The sequence below is a fragment of the Myotis nattereri genome (genome assembly GCF_964212035.1).
Source record: "Myotis nattereri genome assembly, chromosome: 1".
Classification (NCBI taxonomy): domain Eukaryota; kingdom Metazoa; phylum Chordata; class Mammalia; order Chiroptera; family Vespertilionidae; genus Myotis; species Myotis nattereri.
Genome location: NC_138075.1, coordinates 9,893,003 through 9,912,538, shown reverse-complemented (window position 1 = coordinate 9,912,538; position 19,536 = coordinate 9,893,003). Strand labels below are relative to the sequence as shown.

Here is a 19,536-nt window from a genome sequence, read left to right as displayed (position 1 = left end):
CACGGGCACCAAATACTAAGTAGCCAGGACAAAAGTTGTTATGGAAACCATTTTAATGGTAGGAAATGTTTTCACCAACTGCCCGGGAAGTTGTAAGGCCTGGCCCACATCCCATGGGACCTAGGGCCCCTGGGCAGCCACCCAGAGCTCCCGCCCCCACCCCCATTTCCACCCAGTGTGGGAATGTGTGTTTGGTTCTCAGACCATGGTCTGGGAAGCCACAGCGTTCCCCTATCCTGCATGTCCCGTTGCTGCCCCTGGGAAGGGTGGGTTGAGAATATCCCCATCCATAGACCACTCCCTATAGCTGAGCCTTGTAGTAGTTTTCACACAATTGCATTCTACTTGAGTCGCCCTGTCTCCATCTCACTAAGGTGGGAGTTAGGGCTCAGGGAGGGGACGTGTTTTGGCCAAAGTCACAGGGAGTCAGTGACAAAGTGAGATTCAAACCCAGGCTGCCTCCCGAGCCCCTTTGTGCCTAAAATAGGAGCTGCGTCAAAGCAAGGATAGTCTTTTTGTTGCTAAATATTTCCATTGATTTACAAAGTTTCTTTTGGGAAGAAAGTAATAAATAATACAATTATAAAGCAAACTCAAAGCTTTTGGTCTAGAAAGAGATGGCTGCATGGGGTGGATGGAAATTGCTCAGGAAGAGTGACTGTTAGCATGGCTGGGCTCTCCAGACCAGGTGACTGGATCTGAGCGAATCACACTCTGTCCCGGCTTAGGACTTTTTGACTGTATGATAGTGCACACGTGCTATATGCATTCCGTAGAAACGGCACTTTGAATTTTGATCTTTTCCCAGGCTAGCCACATGGTGGGATACCCTATTGTGACGCTGGGCGGCCGCAGCTCCAGGTCAGCCACGAGCGCTCTGTAGTTTACTGCCCCCAGCACTGGTTTGTCTTCTCATCCCAGCATGCCTACCAAACACCCACCTATGTCTCCTGCTTCTGGTGAGAAGAGGAAGGCAATTCTTGAAATGAAACTCAAGATAAATGCCCAACTAAAGGCTGAGCATGTGGAAGGTGGGTGGCTAAACTCTGATGTCCGGTAGGTTAGGTGGTAACTGCATTTTTGACTTAAAATATTTTCATATTATGTTTTTTTGGGGACGGAACCCATCCTAAGCCGAGTAGCATCTATACTTAGAGTGCCGTTCCTTTCTCTCCACAGTGCTTCCCTTAGAGAAAGCAACTCAGCCCGCCTCCCTCGGGCATTGATTCTAAGGTGGCAGGCTCTCCCCCGTGAGCTCTGGCGGGCCCTCGGGCCTGGAAGCACACCATGGGCAAGCCTCGGAGGGCATTTCTCCAGCCGGTCTGCCAAAGGGAAAACTGCTTTTGTGGACATTACACAAGCCACGACGGCAGAGAAGTGGCGGCCAGGGCTACTGGTGCTGTGCTTGAGAGCCTGGCCGGGGCTCGGGACCCACCTCACACCCGCAGAGTGGCCATGGGATGCTGACATTCACAAACCATGTAACACGTCCCCCCACTCGTCCAGTGCACTCCCAGCCCAGCACTCCTACCCAGAACCGGGTGAGACACTGAACCAATTCAGAGATAAGGGTAAGATTTATATTCCTGTGGACAGTGGCATGATCCCTTAGCCCTTGGGTTCAAATTCCAGCCAGCGGCTGATGGGAATGTGGTCCCTGCCGGAATGAAAGCACCCTGACGTCTGTCTTCGCCAAGGCAGATGGATGAGTCAGGTGTGACGCTTGTGTACCAGGACTGGGAGCAGTCTGCTCCAGCCCCCGTGCATTGTGCGTTGTCACACCAGCCGACTCGCACTGCAGCACCAGTGGTTTCTAACAACTCCCTGCAGAATGGAGCCTGTGAGAAGAAGGAAGTAACTCGGGCAGTTCCACACCCTGCGTTCTCCATTTCCTCCCGCAGAGCAAGAGAACTAGAACTTGCTAGCAGTGCCCTGGCCAGCCAGGGCTCTTCGAGGTCCTGAGGCAGCAGGTGAGGTTCTTAAGGGGCATGTCCAGGTAGAAGAAGGAGGCGGCTGCCCACCAGGGCTCTTGTCTCCCAGGCAGTTTCCAAACAGAAGTCTCCCCACTGCCAAGTCCTTCGGCTTGCCTTGTTCTTCCCCACCTCACCTCTCGCCAGCCCAAACCCCGAGCGAAGGAGGGACAGAGAACCTTACAAAGCTTGTCTGCGCTGCTCGGCTGGAGTCCATGGCTGTGTGTGCTGTGTCCACCTGACTGGGTAGCTAGTCTACTTCCAGGATATGTTGGGGACGAACAGACAGCTTCCAGGTCTCAGACTGTAATTTTTCTCCAGCGGTGGTCCAAGTGGGGCTGGCGGCAGAACCCTGAAGGGCCAGGCAGGCAGTCCCGGCCCTGAGAGGTAGAGGGGCCCCGACAACTTGCACTTCATGCAGAAGATCCCCTTCTAGACTTTGGCATAAAAGTCTCCGTTTCCTTCTTAAGTTAGGGTAAGAAAACACTCCTATCATGAATGTTTGGGATGAAGCCTCACATTCACATTGGCCTCAGTGGCCCATGTTTCCTGAAGTCATCCACCCAAGGCCAGTCCGACAGCTGAGTGGACTTGATCCTTTTGTACAGAACTGGGAGTCAGCTGGCCTTGAGCTCTTCCTCCCCACCAGAGGCACTGCCCCTGGTGGAGAGAAAGCGAGGGCCCTGCTGTTACACAAGGGAATGTGGACACTGGCAGAAGCGCCTCCAGAGGAAGGCCCAGGCCCAGAGAGGGGAGGTGACCTACCCAAGGTCTCGGGAACTGGGGCAGAGCCAGGGCTCCTGGCTTCTTAGCCCTGAGTTAAAAAGCATTTGACTTTCCATGAAAATAAATACTAAAAATATTGCCAAGTTACCACAGCCCACATTGGTAAGCCTCATTCCCAGTGACTTTGCCCAAAAGGCTGTGTTTTCTGTTTTCTAACTACAGTCTAAATCGCTTAAAAAATTGAAAAGCCGTAATGTTCCATTCAGAAGGCAGTCCCGTTAGGTGACAGGCTCCACTTCATGGCCTAAAATTAATCACGTTTATCGGCTGCATAGAGGATGTTGTAGTGGGAAGTTTTATAGAGCAGGTAAACGGAAGGGATGGCAGCCTCGGGGAACACGTGGTGGTTCAGGGCCGTGTCCATCTCGTCCACGTACTCCACCTGCAGGGCGATGCTCAGCGCCTGGGACAGGGCCGTGATCTGGATGTGGTCACACTCCATGGCCATGGGCTCCACTTCCTGCAAAGGCCAAAATGAAAACGCCAATTTAGGAAGGAAGCCCAGCTCTCGTGTTCCTGGGTCAGAGCGTGCCTGCCGCTGAGCCCCTGCTGGTTGTGGCCATGCAGGAGTAAGGCCAGGGAGCTACATCTGGAGAAATCCAGATTTTCCTCTGAAAACTGCCCAGTGTTTGAATGTTGGCAGCTCTTTCAGGTTCATGCTATGCATCATAAACAAAAAACAACTTGCGGCAAATGTGACTTCGGGGCTGCTACTCCTTAATTAATTCTGTCCACAGTCCAGTCCAAAGCCCGATTTCTCAGATGGGAAATCTGAGGCCCAGAGCCACACAAGTTCAGGCAGCTCACGGAGGATGCTGCTGGCTGGCTCACCCGTGCTCCTGGCTGGGGAGGCTGGTGCTCAAGTCCCCTCGGGAGAGAGGGTGCAGAGCAGAGCCCAGGGCCGGGGGCCGCGTCCCCACGGCCCAAGACCCGGAGGACCTACGTGAGTGCAGAAGTCTTTGATGTCCATCTCCTCGTCGATGAAGTGCCGGAAGAAGTCTGCGCGGTTCCTGATGAAGGCGGAGGTGAGCAGGCGCAGGAACTGCACGATTCTGTCGGAGGCGCTCTGGTCGTTGAACACCTTCAGCAGGCTGGCCACCGAGCCGTCCTTCTCCACCAGCTCCACCACACTGTAAAACTGGGCCCGGGGTCAGCCACGGCACAGCCAGACCCGCGCCGCCCTCCGCCCGCGGGACGCCCGCCACCACATGTTCACTTTCAAATCCTCAAGATCGCGCCAAAGCTAAGTAATGAGGGACTCAGCCCGGAGTCAGGTCTAGCGCACGGCAGTGGGGGTCTCCCTCCATCACGCGCTGGGATTGTTTCTTAGAGATTCAGAACTGAGTGCCCCCCTTCAGGAATGGGGTCAGGGAGTGTGGGGTGGAGAGGAAATGGGGGGAAGAGATTGAGGGAGAGTTTCCAGCCTGAGAGCTACTCTAACGAGGTGCCTCGTCCCAGGGGGAGGGCAGGGCTCTGAGCTCCGTGTTGCCCCCCATCCCCACCAGCAGGAAGCACCCCTCAGTCCTTCCCAGCTGGGAGGAGCAAGTAAGGCACAACCACAGAGCTGTGTGCTGGGAAGGGGCTCGGGCCGGAGCCCATCCTGTCTGCTGGGCCAGCGTGGAAGGCCCCGGTGCTCAGCGTCGCCGCAGGTTAACTCACAGCATTAAAGAAGTTTCGGAACTTGTGCTCCTCAAAGCCAGCAGTCAGAAGGTCATTTGGGGTCTGCAGTACACGCTCTTTGAACCTAAAGGGACAGATGGATGCTTACAGGGAAGTACAGGGAGCGCTGCTGTCACTGTAGCTGTCATCCCCTCTCACCAGCTGTCCCCCAATACAATGAGAAGGCATGTCACTAACAGGAGAAGGACCTCTGCCTCTCAGGGCACTGCCTCATGGACCACACACTGACTTGTTCTGTCCTCACTGTGTACAATCCAAGGAGGTGGGTATTATACCCATTTCTCAGATGAGGAAGGTGAGGTAGTCACCACCTGCTCCCAGACAAAGGCCTCTTGGCTCTGTCCCTCCTTCTGTCTCCAGGGTTCATCACCATCTCTGGCCTGGACCATGCCTGGCCTTTCCTTGCTCCTGGTCGTCTCTCCACAGGGACCTCCGAGTGACCTCCACAGCCTTCTCCCTCAGCACCGGTGTCTGGCCTAGCTCACCAACCTCATCTCTAATCCAGTCCACAGCCTCCCTCCCGCCCCACAGCCGTTCCCCATGTGCCTCTCACCCCTTAGTCCCCCCTGTCCCCTCAGCCAGGGATGCTCTTCTCAGTAGTGTGCTAGCGACAGCTTGTTCTCATTCACAAGAGCTAGTTGTTAAATTTTTAAGAATTTTGCCAGCCAGGTGTTAAACACAGCCATTATTTAAAAACCAAGTTATGTACACTTATAATTAAGTTATGCTAAAAATAAAGATAATAAAACTCATCATTTTCTGATTATTTTACTATTATATGCTCTTAAGGTTCTCTGTCGGTTGTGTACATATGGTAGAAACACAATGTCACTCAGAAAATGCTATGAATGACTCATTCAAAAGAAGGACCAGGTGGCTTAATTTCTACCCCCTTGGAGAGGATCTATCTTTGGGACAGGAGATGATGGCCTTAACCTGGCAGTTCTCAACCAGGGTGCCTCCCCTATCACACCCCCCCACTCCGCCCCAGGAGATACTGGCATGTCCGGAGACATTTTTGATTGTCCTGGCTTGAGGGTGCTCCGGACATGGAGTGGGTGGAGGGGAGGGATGCTGTGAACATCCCACAGACACGGGACAGAGGCCAGCCCCACAGCAGAGCGATCCTGCCCGAAATGTCAGCAGTGCCGCCACTGAGAAGCCTGCCTAGCCAGGGGTTCGGACACCAGGGTCCACAGGTCAGCCCTGAGTGCTCTGTGGCTGTTCGGTCCTTGGCTCCATCCCCGGCCACTTGGCTGCCCCCACCTCCAACACGGCAGGCAGCTGGGCATCCCCGAACGTCAATGCCGCTGCCAGGCAGCCCTCCAGCTCCCTCCCTGGGTTACGTGGGCTGTGCCGAGGAAAAACCCTCGATGAAATTCAGCGCCGACGTAGCAGGAGCCCACCCCGCCCCACTCACTTGAGGACCTCTCTGCCCTTCCCCAGCAGCGACTCCAGGTAGGAATAGCCCAGCGCCCGGTAGAAGCAGTTCCCGTCCCCCTTGGTCTTGCGGATGGCGATGAACCTTTTGCTGAGTTCCTGTGGGAGACAGGGCGACGTGGACATCTGCAGCAGCACCCCTGCTGTCCTCTGCTGTCAGGGCGGCCTGGCCCCCCTCCCCCCCCAACACGCTCCCTCCCCTCAGACTGCCCGCCCCTTCACAGTCTCATCTACGATCCTCTCCCCCGACCCCCTGCCTCACCTGGATTTTCCTCTGGTAAATCCTGTTTTCAGGATGATCCCGGAGAATTGAGAGAATGTCACATTTCTCTGATATTAGGTGGAAAGATGTTTCAGTCTGAAAGCAAAAGAAGCAAAGTGGGACACTTTCAAAAGCAACTGACAGGCCCTCACCAAGTTCAAAGCCTCTGAACTGCGAGTTACCTGACATCGCGACTTTCCACCTTCCCCCAAAAGACATGTGTGAGACGTTACCAGGGTCCTGCATGCCCTGTTCCCTGGACAGGGAGTCAGGTCGCCCCCCGCCATGGAAGGTACTGTCTGATACCTGCCGGACTGATTCATCTTCTAGAATATGCCTCAAACCTAGCGAACCTTCATGCTGGAGCACGATATGTTCCCTTGCCACCTCTGTCCTTCCCATCTCACTCCCTCATTCATTCCTTCTTGCAGTCATCCAACAATTCCCAAACACCCAGCCTGCACCAAGCAGTGCTAGAAATGCAGAGGTGGTAGCATCTGGCCGGACGCACCACCTACTGGTGAGAGCTCATATTGCAGCCCAGCTCGGAGTCCAGGTCAATTCCAACCCAGAGAGAAACCTCCTGACCCAGAGTCCAGGCCTGGGGCCTCGGGTGGCTGAGAAGTCACCTGGCAGGGAGCAGGGGGTGGCAGCGGGGAGCTCAGCGCCGGGGAAGGTGCAGGAGACTCTGTCCTAACAGCCAGTCCCCTCAGGCCAGGTCTCTGCCTTTCGCTTTTCCTGCCAGACTCAGGGCTCAGATGAGCGGGGAGCGGCACCCCTGCCTCCAACGCACCCGGGAACAGCTCTGATTTCAGCACAAAAATAACGTAGGAGAATTTGGTGTTAAAGCCACTGGGGGTTCAGTTTAAAACCTGTGGCCCTGGTACCTGCGCACAAGCCAAGGGGACAGTTCTTACGCAACAGTTCACAGCTGAGAGGTTGGAGTTAATGGGGAGTTTTGTCAACGGAAAGCCAGTTTTCCATCAATTTATTGCCATCGTTTTTGACGAGTGCCTCCACCCACATGAGCCTTCCTGGGGCGGCCTCTCGGCCCCGATTCCTGTACCCAGCATCCAGGGCAGAGGAGAGGTGCTACGACTAAGAAGCATTTTGGGGGGGGGGGGCTTGGGTGCCCCGACCCGTCAATGTGTCCCAAGCCACACGGGCCTTCCTTGGCACAGGACAGCTTGTCAGACCCTCTGAGACCTTCTGTTCACCCGGCTGATTCCCAGGGACCATCCCAGGCCTTGGACAGAGGAACGGATGAGATGTCCGTTGGATAGATTTCACCCCCTGTCTGCACCCTCTCCCCTCCAGGAAGAGAATCCCCTGGTCCTTGCAGGTGCCTTTCGTTACTACCCCACGGCTCCTGAACAGCCAGGCCTCGGGCTCATGCCTCTACCTGTACCCCCTGCCGCCCTGTGGACCCCCGTCAACTACCCGTTAGTGCATCTGTGAGCACCCTCCAGCCAGGCTCTGAGGTGCTGGTTGGACTCTCATGGGTCCACCCTGGGCCCCAGTGGCCAGCCCAGCCTCCCTCGGAGGCCACTCTGCAGGGGCATCCTGGGCTGAGTCAGCCTTGTGAACTGGGCCCAGCGCCCCGAAGCCACAACTCATGGCGTGGCCACAGCCTCCAGCTCCGACTCCTAGAGGCCAGAGCCTCCAGGCTGGCCCAGCAGCAGGGCAGGCCCAGAACCTGGCCCACCTCCCTCCTAGAAGGTACCATCACTTCCAGAGGCTCCCGGGGGCTCAAGCCTGGCTTTGCCTGCCTAGGGCTAGGTCTCCAGAGTGGGCTGGCTCAGGAGCTGTGAGGAAATGCCCTTTTAAATGTCTACTTTAGGAGCGATGTGTATATACAAATACGTGGAATGATCAAAACAGTTTTACTCAGGTGAGTAATCAAAAATGCTTGGAGGCCGAAGACTTAGGAAAGGCCTAGAGCCCTGAATGGTTTCCTATCGCTGTCTCACAAAGTAGCACAAACTCGGGAACTGAAACCGCACGGACTTACCGTTACCTGTGTTTCCTGGAGGCTCGGGGGAGAACCCATTTCCTTAGGTTTTTCCTTTCCTACCAGCTGCCGCACTCCTTGCTCATGATCCCTTCCCTCCATCCTCCCGGCTCCTTCTCACTCTGACCCCCTGCCTTCCCCCTTCTAAGGACCCTTGCGATGACACATGGGCCCCCCTGGTAACTCAGGGTATCTCCCCTTCCCGAGAGCCTCACCTTCATCACACCTGTTGTTGCCGTGTGAGGTTCCCTGTCCAGGGGTTCTGGGATTAGGCTGTGGGCATCGTTGGGGGGCTATGACTCAGCCCACCATCCCAATGCCCCTTCTCTGCTGTTTAGCTCAGAAAACAGGGAAGACCCTGTGCTTGGGCCCCCATATGTCTTGGGTCACAGTTATTGGCTGGCCGTGCAGAGACCCTGAACTAGAGACTGGCCCCCCTTTCATTTGATGCCTGAGCTTGTACAATATCCTCAGAACTGGTCTCCGGCTCTGACCTCTTCCTGGAGATCTGGCCTCAAACAGCCACCAGCCACTGGCATGTCTGACCAGCACCCCCAAATCAGTGTGCCCCTACCTGCTCTCTCACTCCACCTCGGCCTCCCCTCTCAGGTGTCCCCTGCTCCCCTAAAGGCCCCTCCAGCCGGCAGAGCTCACACCGAAGACCCAGGAGTCCTCTCCACCTCTTCTCCTTCCCCATCAACCTGCTCCTGGGTCCAACCTGAGCTGCCACCATCTCCCCCAGCCCCAAGAGGCTGCAACAGGGTCCCTAATGGGCACCTGACTTCCACCCCGCCCCCATCCCGACCATCCGACGCAGCACCCCGGGCTGGCGGCTCAACATGTAAACCAGGCGATGGCATGCCCTTCCTCAACACCCCCAATGGCTTCCCTCCCTTGGGAGAAGACTGAGAGGACAGCTCCCACCCTCCACCTTCCCCTCCCTCTGGCTGAGCCCCAGCCACAGTGACACTCAGTGTGTTCCTCCAGCAAGACACACACGTTCCTACCTCAGAGCATCCACACCTGCTGTTCCTGCTGCCTGCAATGCTCTGCTGCCTCCTCACGTGACTCGGTGACGTCACCGCCCCGGACAGGACCACCCAGTTTCATTTCATTCCTCTGACACGCAGGTTCCCTCATTCACTTGCACACTGTCTGTCTCCCTCCACTAGGATGTCAGCTCCATAAGGGCAAGGACTCTGCCTGCCAGGACTAGAGCCCCAGTGCCTGGCACCCAGAAATGCTCCAAAACTGCATGCTGAGTGGATGACAGCGAGTGGATGAGCCAGTCTCAGACTCCAGCCGGGCCACCTCCAGCCCTGTGTCCACGGCACTGCCAGAGCGATCATCAACGTCAACCAGCTCTTCCTGCTCAAAACGATGCTACGGTTCTTCCCACTAGCAGAGTAAACCCAACCCACGGCGCAACATGTTCTGACCCCGCCTGCTTTTCTTTTCTTTTTTTAAACATATTTTTATTTATTTCAGAGAGGAAGGAAGAGGGAGACAGAGAGAATCATTAATCGGCTGCCTCCTGCACGCCCCACACTGGGGATCAAGCCCGCAACCCAGGCATGTGCCCTGACCGGGAGTCAAACCATGACCTCTGGTTCATAGGTTGGTGCTCAACCACTGAGCCACGCCGGCCGAGCCCCACCTACTTTTGTAGATTCAGCTCTCCCCCCAGCTCCCTGCACCCACACCGACCACTATCCTTCCCTAGAACACCCCATTCTTAACCATATTTCCAGGCCTCCGAGCATGCTGTGCCCTCCTGCCTGGGGTGCATTCCTCCCATGGTCCCTCCTGAAGGAACATCCTTCAACACCCAGTTGCCAAGCCCTCCCGGTGAAGGCCTCCCGCACTCCCGCTCCCTCAGAGGGTGCTGGCTTCCCGCTGTGCTCCCAACGCCCTGGTCAGACCTCAGGCCAGGACCAGGGGCTCCGGAAGTGCTTGTGTCCGGCTAGGCTTGACCAACAGGCACTAAGAGCGGGCAGGCCCTGGCCTTTGTCCTCAGTGCCCAGCATGATTAGAATGCCCACTGGGGTCTTGTTTGACAAGTAAAAGCACAAAGTCACAGAAGGGCCCTGTGGTTTTCTGTTCACTACTGACACCCATGCATTCACCCAACGTTAAATGCACTTCGAGTGAGCATGGGACCCTCACCACCTACAGCGCCCCCGGCCCCCCCCCGTGGCAGCCCAGGTCTGGTCCTCATCCTGGCCCTGTCTCCCCATGGGGTTTTGTGTCTTCTAGCTGGGACCTTCCTCAAGCGCAGCCCATGACTTTGAAACGGGAAAGGAGAGAAGACGCTGTATCTTCCAAAGACATTCTCCTCTGCCCACCACGCACACACTCACCACCACTCACACCACACAGCTCAGGGTCCACCACGGTGCCTGGCAAACAGCAGGTGCTCAATAAATGCTGAGTGAATAGAAGAGAACAGCCCACGTAGCCTGCCCCCCCCCCCCCCCCACTATTAGGGAGGCTGGGTGCCTTGGAGATGTCCTACTTAGTGGGTTGATCACTTCCTCTTGGAGGCACCCAAGCCGCCCAGTGACGGTGACCGGGTGAAGGTGTGATGCTTGGACCCCACCTGCCCTCTAACTTCCAGCCTCACGAGTCCAGGGCAGGCAGAGCGGTGGGGTCAAGGGCTCACTGTACACCACCAAGGGCGGAAGCTGAGGTCCCAGACCCCACTGTCCCTGCTGTTTTCTCAGCTACCCAGTGGTGGCCAGAAGGCATCCAGCCTCCAGCTCCAGGTTGGCTAAACCCATTATTACCCACCTCAGACTACCCCCTGGTGGGCGATGCACAAACACCTGGGCCCCTTTCAGGGCAGCAGAGCCAGGCAAGCCCTTGGGCCCTGGGTATAAGCAGGAAGCGCTGCTTCCTCATGCCCCAGAGACCTCAGCCACACCTCAGCAGCGAGCTGGTTTGTCCAGGACGCTGGGACTCAGGTGACCCGGCTGCCCACACCACACCCAGAACGTGCGGGGCCATGACCCGGCTTTGACCCTGACCCTGCCCGGCGGCATCGGGCAGTAGTGACCCATTTCCATGCCCAGACATGGGGGAAGGAGACCGAGCAAAAAGAACCTGGCACCTGTGCACACCTACTGCCAGGACTGATCACAGGAAAAGCCGCCCCGCCCCCCATGTGGTCCCCTCGGCAGCCCATTTCACAGATGAGCAAAACGGTGCTAGGGAGGGGACTGGGCCAGCCAAAGCCTCTGGGCTTCCCAAGCGGTGGAGGCGAGATATGAACGCAGTGCTGTGACTCCCAGGGCCACCCGCCTTTCCACTCCACAGGACAGGGGGCTGGGGTGGGGGACAGGGGACCCACAGGGGAGGGCTCAGGCCGGCAGCACAGCAGCCCCCTGGCTGCCTGGCCCCTCCCCAACCTGGGAAGGTGCCCTGATGGAACAAGAGCACTGGGGCGAGTCCAGAGGCTCGGGTTCAAGCCAGGCTCCCCCAGACCGTCCCCGTCCCCTTCCTGTCTGGGCCTCGTTTCCCCACCCGCTCAAGCCCCCGGGTTCTCAGCTCAGACGGGGCTCTGAACCAGGGGCTCCTCCAGTCTTGGCTTCGCCCTCCCTCCTCCCCGTGCGAGTCCCCTCTCCGAGCACCTGCGCTTGATGTGCGGGCCAGACGGGCTTCAGTGACCCGGCCACCGCGCACCCCAGGTCCACGCGTGGGCCTCGGGAGGGGTGTCCGATGGCTGAGCCGCGACTGGGGTTACTTAACAAAGAGGCGCAACGCTTAGTCCTGGACCCCCCCCGACCCCCCCCCCCCCCCCGCCCCAACCTGGCTCCCGTGAGGGCACCTACCTCGGGGACACCTGGGACTAGCGCGCCTGGGCGGGGGCCATGGGGGCCAGGCTGGGTCCCCTTCGCTGTGCGTCCGCGGGGGCGGCGGGGTGCGTGCCGGGCCCTGCAGGACCTTCCGAGGAAGGACGGGGGCCCCTAGCACCCGCCCCGACTCAGTGCTCCCGGGGTCCGAACGCCACGGGTCCGCGCTGGGACTTCAGCCTCGCGCCCACCCCCGTCCCGCGAATGCACATGCGCCAGGGCGGCGACCCCGCCTCCCGTGCCCACTCCCCGCTCCCCCCACGACCACTGACCATAGTGACCGGAGCCGTCGGGCCAGGTCCCGCCCCAGCGAGGAGCGATCGGTGCGGGAGGGCGCCGCGGAGCCACCGGCTGGCTACGCCGTTGGTTCGGGCGGCAGGGGCCTTGAGGGCTGGGGGGAGAGGGAGGCGAATACACCCGACCGCTCCGCAAACCAGAGGCCAGACCTACGCTGTGTCCCAGCGAGACACACGCCCCGCGATTGACGTCTGAGGCGGGCAATCAGAGGCCGGCGCACAAAACGTCACAGAAAGTGGGTGGGCCTTCACACGCCTTCAGCCTATGCGTTAGGGTCCATCTGACAGGGTACCGCCCCCTTTTAAAGACACAGAAAGCTTTTAAGTAAGGAAGGAGTTCGCACCCTCCGGAAAGAGAGGTTTTCCTTTGTAAAGGCTTCGTTTGTAACCAGAACTGCAAATCGAGGCCTTCTGGGAGATTAGCTGGCCCTCATTCATTCATCAACAGCGCCATAGAAGTGCAGGTGACTGAGATCAGAGAACAGGCACGTAGGGAACATGTGTCCAACACATCAACTGCCTGCCCTTGTGTGGCTTCTAAGTGATATTTCATCCCCTTCCACCGCACGAATCAGTAGGTTGCCAGGCACCATTAATGTTTGTTGAAGAAATGAACTTCCAGGATTGTCGAGTCTGGGCCCCTGGAATTGTATGGTCACAGATGAGGCACAGAGCGCGAGCCAGGGCTGGTGACTCAGCTGGCATACAAGCTCATTATGACTAAACATCAAACAGGACTATGTTTCATTCAAAGATGTAGTCAGCCGCCCTTGGCCCCTGGAGGAGGTGCATTAGTGGGGGAGAGGTGTGTGGGGAGGGGGCTCAGTGCACTGCATGTGCCCTTTTTGCCGGTATTACCACCTCCAGGAGCAGGCCGTAAGCTATTCCCCACCCGCCTCTCACGCCCCTGTATCAGCACCAGGCGAGGCTCCTGGGCAAACAAAAGCCTGTGTCTTCCAAGTGCATCTGTTGACTAGGTGGGGAGTGTGGGGTCAACGGAGCTCAAGGAGCAATCACACTAAGAGCTAATTTTTCCTGAGCACTTACTGTGTATCGGACTGTCCTAACCTCTCAGCCTTCACTACCTGTCTTAACTTTCTGACATCTAGTGTAGGGAGGTAAACTCACAGCACGCAGGGGGAGTCAGTCCCAGGCGGCCTGACTCAGAGCTGGTTTTGAATGCACCGTGCATGAGACTGCAGGGGGGCCATTGCACGCCGCTCGCCCCTATTTTTGGAGAGTTTCTGCTCTGTGTTTTTTACAGCCTAGGAAGCCAGAGAGGGGACAAAGCAGCCCATGCTGCTCAGCTAGGAAGAGGCCCGGCTGGGCCGGATCCGCAGACTCCTGACTCCTCAGCCGGTGCTCATTCCAGGCTGTACGGCTTCACTCGGTGGAGGCATGGCTGAGTCAGAGCGGTCACAGGGGTGCAGGTGAGGAGGAAAGGGCTGGTGGGGGCATTGCCTGGGGACTGGTCTCAGGCTTAGCCCTGGTTGAGCCCACATCCAAGGCATTTGGGGTCCCCAGGAGGAGGACCCTGAGTGAGCCGGGGTTTCTAGGAACCCTCGTGTGGGACCGCACTAAGCCCTGAGCCCTGGCCCACTCTCCTCCCTGCCCCCGCCACGGCAGCTCCAAACTGCGCCAACCTCGCTGTGTGGAAGGGCACTGGGCTGGTTTGCAGCAACCCCGGGCCCCCGCTGGATTGACTCTGTCACTCTGTGCTGTGTGGCCTCAGGTGACTTCCAAGCCATCTCTGGGCCTGTGATTCCTCACTCAGTGAGAGGGCTGGGCCATCTGGGGGATTAAAAAAGATTTTTAAAAACCGTTTTTAGTAGTGAAGCTTTTAAACAACGCACAGTCTTATCCAGAACCTCAGTGTATGCGGAATGGACTCTTTCCTCAACTCCAGCTCCAATAAGCAGGGGACATGTTATCTCTTTAATCTATGACCAATCAGGCTCCTTCCTGAGCTCTTTCTCTCTCTAAAACCCCATTAGAAGAGAGAAAACGTGTAGAGTCCAGCTGCTTTTCAAGCTGGGTCCGAGTTAAAAGTGTGAGCAGGCCTTTCGGGGGCCACCTCAGAGCTGGGGGTGATCAAGTTCTGTCTGAAATGACTTGGCTTCGTCTCCCTGCAGCTGTTTCACCTGGTGCCCAGGCGTCTGGGGGAGGGGGAGGGGGATGGCTGCTATGGCCTCACAGGTTTGGAAAAGAGGGTCTTTGTGCCATGCCAGCACGACCAAGGGTGACCCCGAGTGGGGGGGCGGGGGGTGAAAGGATTAAGGAAAGACAGACAAGAGAATAATAGCTGGGTCTCGGTGGGACGCTGCTCCCTGATGAGGAGACAGCGCCCACAAGCCGTGTCTTTATTTTATAGCAGATGCCACGAGGCAAAGTAGGGGCATGATCAGGTTGTTTACAGCATTCTCGTGAGTTCCACCTCACTCAACTACATGCACCTGAACTCTACCACAAGGCGCGTGGGGCCACGTGTTCGGACCGCAGGTTCAAGCTTACAACCACAGCCGTTGGCTATAATTGTGCTGGGAGGGCCCTACCCTCCAGCTGGGACTTGCACGTGGCAATGAGAGGACCCTGTCATTTCATTAGTCCGAGGCTTGAACCTGGCCAAAACGCTGTAACCGCGCCCCACAGGTCTTATCCTCCAGCAAAGGACACCCCAGCACCCGGGGCTGGGCCCTGGGCCCATGGCCTGGCCTTCCCCACCTCACTCTCTACATTGTGGCCCCAACCCACCTTTCTCATCCCCTCTCCCCTCACTTCCCCAGGTGCCCAGCACATGAGCCTAAGAGGATGGCTTCAAGCGCTCCGAACCTTCCCCATGCTCTCCCCGCCCTGAGCATTTGCTCTTCCTGAATGCCCATTTCACAGGCTCCACATGTCAGATCCCACCCGGCCTTCAAGTTCTGGCCCCTCCCCCCTGACGCCTGCCCAGATTGCCTGCCGAGCTGGTCACGAATTCTTCTGCGTTTCCACCACCCCATGTCTGTCCTTTTCTGATGCTGACCCCTTGCAACTGTGATTCGGAGGGGGCAGTAGAACATGGTAATTACCAGTGTGGGCAGTGGCATGTAGTATATCTGTGTCATGATTCCCATGGCATTTCTCCTTGAGCATGTCAGACCTCTCTGAGCCTCAGTTTCCTCATCTGTGAAGTGGGGGTCTTCATGCCTATCACAGAGGGCAGTTGGGAAGGCTACTTGAGATGACCATGAAAGGCACTTGACACTCTGTGGCCAATACAGTCATACGCAGCTTATGCACAGAGAGGGGGAGCGGATGTGATAGAAGGGGTGGGGAACATTTTCTCTGCCAAGAGCCATTGGATATTTATAACATCATTCGAGGGCCACACAAAATTACCACCTTAAGAATTAGCCTGCTATATGTGGTCAAACATTTCATTAACTCCCCCCTGATGCCTTGGCAGGGCCAGACCACATGGTTTCGCGGGCCTCATACAGCCCGGATCTTTCCTGCCCCTGTTGAACTTGGTGTCCGGTAAGTGGGCCTTGTATGGTGGTTATTGGGGCCTGACCCTTGGGCATCCTAGTGTGACTAACGCTAGAGGACACTGGTAGGGATTTGCTCCTGGCAGGAGGAGCCCCGAGGACTTTTGCATCAGTGTCTGGAAGGTCACCTGCCTTCTTCCTGGACCATGAACGAAGCTCTGCAGGAGGGACCGCAGGCAGCCCTCCCCACCGGCAGGAGCTGTTCAGCGCAGGCCCATCTTCCTGGCGTCTTTACACGGTGCTTTTCTGCGCACTGGGCTTCCCCTGCCTGTGGGCAGGTGTTCTGCAGGGGCACCAGGACCCAGTGCACCCTCCCCTGTGCACAAGTGAACCCTGTGCCCCTGGCCGCCCCTCCCCTCCCCTCCCCTCCCATCAGAGCCAGCCACCGTGAGCTGGAAAACTCCTTGAGATACAAATTCCTGTGTTGTTTCTCTGCTGGAGAAGGTCAGAAAGAATCAGAGCTGTTGTTAGCACACACACACACACACACACACACACCCTCAGGGAGCAGAGCTATTGTCAGCACACACACACACACACACACACACACACCCTCAGGGAGCAGAGCTATTGTTAGCACACACACACACACACACACACACCCTCAGGGAGCAGAGCTATTGTTAGCACACACATACACACACACATACACACCCTCAGGGAGCAGAGCTATTGTTAGCACACACACACACACACACACACACACACCCTCAGGGAGTAGAGCTATTGTTAGCACACACACACACACACACACATACACACCCTCAGGGAGCAGAGCTATTGTTAGCACACACACACACACACACACACACCCTCAGGGAGCAGAGCTATTGTTAGCACACACACACACACACACACACACACCCTCAGGGAGCAGAGCTATTGTTAGCACACACACACACACACACACACACACACCCTCAGGGAGCAGAGCTATTGTTAGCACACACACACACACACACACACACACACACCCTCAGGGAGCAGAGCTATTGTTAGCACACACACACAAACACACACACACACACCCTCAGGGAGCAGAGCTATTGTTAGCACACACACACACACACACACACACACACCCTCAGGGAGCAGAGCTATGAACCGGCCCTGAGGCTGGTGGACTGCCCTGGTTCCCATCCTGCAGGGGCAAGGTTGCAAAAGAGGCTTTTATTTTTGAGAAAAGATCTTTCTGGGAAGAACAATGGAACTTGGGGACTGGAGAACAGGGGAGATGGGTCTGGCTGAACAGGAAGAACTTCCTGGAATTGGGGAAGGGGTGAAAGCAGGTGTCCCCGAACAGGGGCACTCCCAGCTCTCTCCTGGCTCCCCGGGCACCTTAGGACCAGAGGAAAAAGGCCTGCGCTGCCCAGGGAACTCAGCACCTGGCCCGACTATCCAAGACCCGTTGCCCCTCCCTTCCAGGCACCTGTGCGTTTGGGTGAGTGGTTGTTGTGAGCGAGGGAGCGTCCTGGAAGGAGTCACTCCCAGGTGTCTTCCCACAATGCCAGGTTTATTAGGGAGACTCCCCCATCAGCCAATCCAGGCATGTGCAGTTACACGCAGAGACGGGGCGCTTAGCAGAGCAGACACTGGTGGCGTCTGCAGGTGGAGAGACAGGCGTTGGTCGCAAGCCAGGTGCCCGCCGTGGCGACCGCGTCCAGGGGAGTGGAAGCCCGCTGGACTCTGAGTGTGACCCGGGTGCAGCCCAGCGCGAGCCTCAGGCGGTCAGAGCTCTGAGTTCTTACAGCCCCGGGGGTGGAGGTCCCACTCAGGTCGGTGCTCAGTGGAGTCCTTATCTGAGAGTCCAGACTTCTGGTGTGGGGCCTTCCGGACCCCTCCTAAGGGCGTTCCCGCTGCACCCCATCACCTCAGTCTTGACCTAGCACTTGACACGGCTGTCGCGGCTGACCGTGACTCCACCCTGGGTTGCCCACGGTGCCCAGAAAGTCCACGCTGCTATTGTTGTGTACAGTTGTGTAGCGACAGGACCGAAGATGGCTCATTCGACAGAGACTTATGCACATGGCCGTGTGGCGGGCACTGACTGCGCACATCTGCGCACAAAATGACAGACACCGCTGGCCCCGCTCCGCTTCCGTCCAGCGAGGACGTAACCTCCAGGGCTCTCCCTGGGCCAGCTGCCCAGGGCCACACACCCCAACAGGGTGAGGGAGGACGGGGAGGGAGCCCCCAGATGGTGGAGCTTTAATTTTCCACCAGCCCAGGGAGATGGGACACGCAGTGAGAAGTAATGTTAGCGGGGAAACCAAAAGGAATGCGTTACTTCTTGTACCCTCAGAGCCAGCCGCATGCCAGGCTGGTCCAGCTTTTCAAATGTGAGACGAGAAAAGCTGGACGAGAAATCATCTCAGAAGGTTCAGCTACACCATGTCACTGCTCCCTTTTCGGTGGAAACATGACCCACAGCCCCTCGAGGGTCCACGATGGGCCAGTTCCCCAGCCAGCTGCCCATTTGTGGGCTCCTCCAGGCCCGGGTTTAAACGCTAAAATTTCTTCAGCTCACATAGCAAGTGCTTGTACCACATGCAGGTTCCTGGGCTGGGCAGGGAACACTCTGGCTTCCATGAAAGGAAAAAGCAGAGGACATTTAGGGATGGGGCTGGAGAGAGCTGCCTGGTCCAGCCCCAGCCTCACCTCCTGAAGACTGGAAGGTGTCCTAGCTACACACCTGGGGCAGGTACATGACCTCTGTGATGCCCAGCCAGTTACCACCTGAGCTCCCACCGAGGGCTGCACAGGGTCCTGAGTGTGCCCTACAATTTAGCAGCATAAAACAATGAACATATAGTACCTCCTTATTATTCCTCCGGGTCAGCAATCTGGGCATGGCTTAGCTGGGTCCTCTGGCTCAGGCTGTCTCTACAAGGCTTCAATCCAGCCTTCAGCCAGGGCTGTGGTCTCATCTGAAGGCTCAACTGGAGAAGAATCCGCATCCGAGCTCACTCACACTGCTGCTGGCCGAAGGCCTCCCTCAGCTCCTTGCCTTATGGGACATCTCCATACATCAGCTCAACAGGTAGAGAGAGAGAAAGCGAGAGAGAGAGAGAGAAGGGAGGTCAAGCATGGTCTTTGTTAACTTGCTCTCAGAAATAACATTGCATCACTTTTGTTGTACTCTCTTCATCACAAACAAGTCACTAGTCCAGCCCACACTCAAGAGGAGGGGAATATTCCTGTAAACACAGAAGGTGGGGTCATTGGGGCCATTAGAAGAGCTGGATTCTTCTCCATTTGGGCAGTTCCTGGCAGAACTTGGTGTGCAGGTGTATCCTTAGAAGCCACACCCTCCTGCTTACCTCAGAGCAAATTAGACCAGTGCCTTCCTGTGCCCATGGGCCCCCCAGGGGTCTTGTTAAATGCAGCTTCTGCCTTCTCGCCAGCTCCCAGGAGCTGCCCCCAGGCCGGTCCCTGGAGTAGCCGGGATCTGAAGCAGCACCTTCGAACTTGTTTCTTCTGGGAACTGCTGCGCAGATTGAACGTGAGCCATCGACTCCTGCCTGTGGTTCATGATTCACGCCTGTGCCACCTTCAGCCTGCAGCACTGACTCTGAAAGGAGACAGACAGGCCTGGCTGCTGGGCTGTGCCACCTCGGTAAGCCTTTAACCTCTTTGAGCCCCATTTCCTCTTAGGGACAAGGGGGAGAGTCGCTGGCAGGGTGGGTGTGAAGGCTGCACGAGTGACGACAAGC

At 57.0% G+C, this 19,536-nt stretch overlaps 1 protein-coding gene across 1 annotated transcript; it reads right to left on the bottom strand.

The window, feature by feature from the left end:
* Positions 1-1,558: 1,558 nt before the first annotated feature.
* OTUB2 (OTU deubiquitinase, ubiquitin aldehyde binding 2) lies at positions 1,559-12,455 on the bottom strand. The gene is made up of 6 exons (XM_081107640.1): positions 12,273-12,455; positions 6,139-6,234; positions 5,857-5,975; positions 4,416-4,500; positions 3,700-3,894; positions 1,559-3,216 (listed from the first exon to the last, which is right to left on the bottom strand). The coding sequence occupies exons 1-6, from the start codon at positions 12,273-12,275 to the stop codon at positions 3,007-3,009; spliced, it is 708 nt and encodes a 235-aa protein (XP_080963766.1). The 5' UTR covers positions 12,276-12,455; the 3' UTR covers positions 1,559-3,006.
* Positions 12,456-19,536: the final 7,081 nt, after the last annotated feature.

Excerpts from the sequence above, each read along its gene's own strand:
- OTUB2 (XM_081107640.1), bottom strand. Across the intron at positions 4,501-5,856 it reads AAGGGCAGAGAGGTCCTCAA|GTTCAAAGAGCGTGTACTGC; the intron begins GTGAGTGGGGCG and ends CTGTCCCTTTAG. Across the intron at positions 3,895-4,415 it reads TCCGAAACTTCTTTAATGCT|TTTTACAGTGTGGTGGAGCT; the intron begins GTGAGTTAACCT and ends CCCCGGGCCCAG.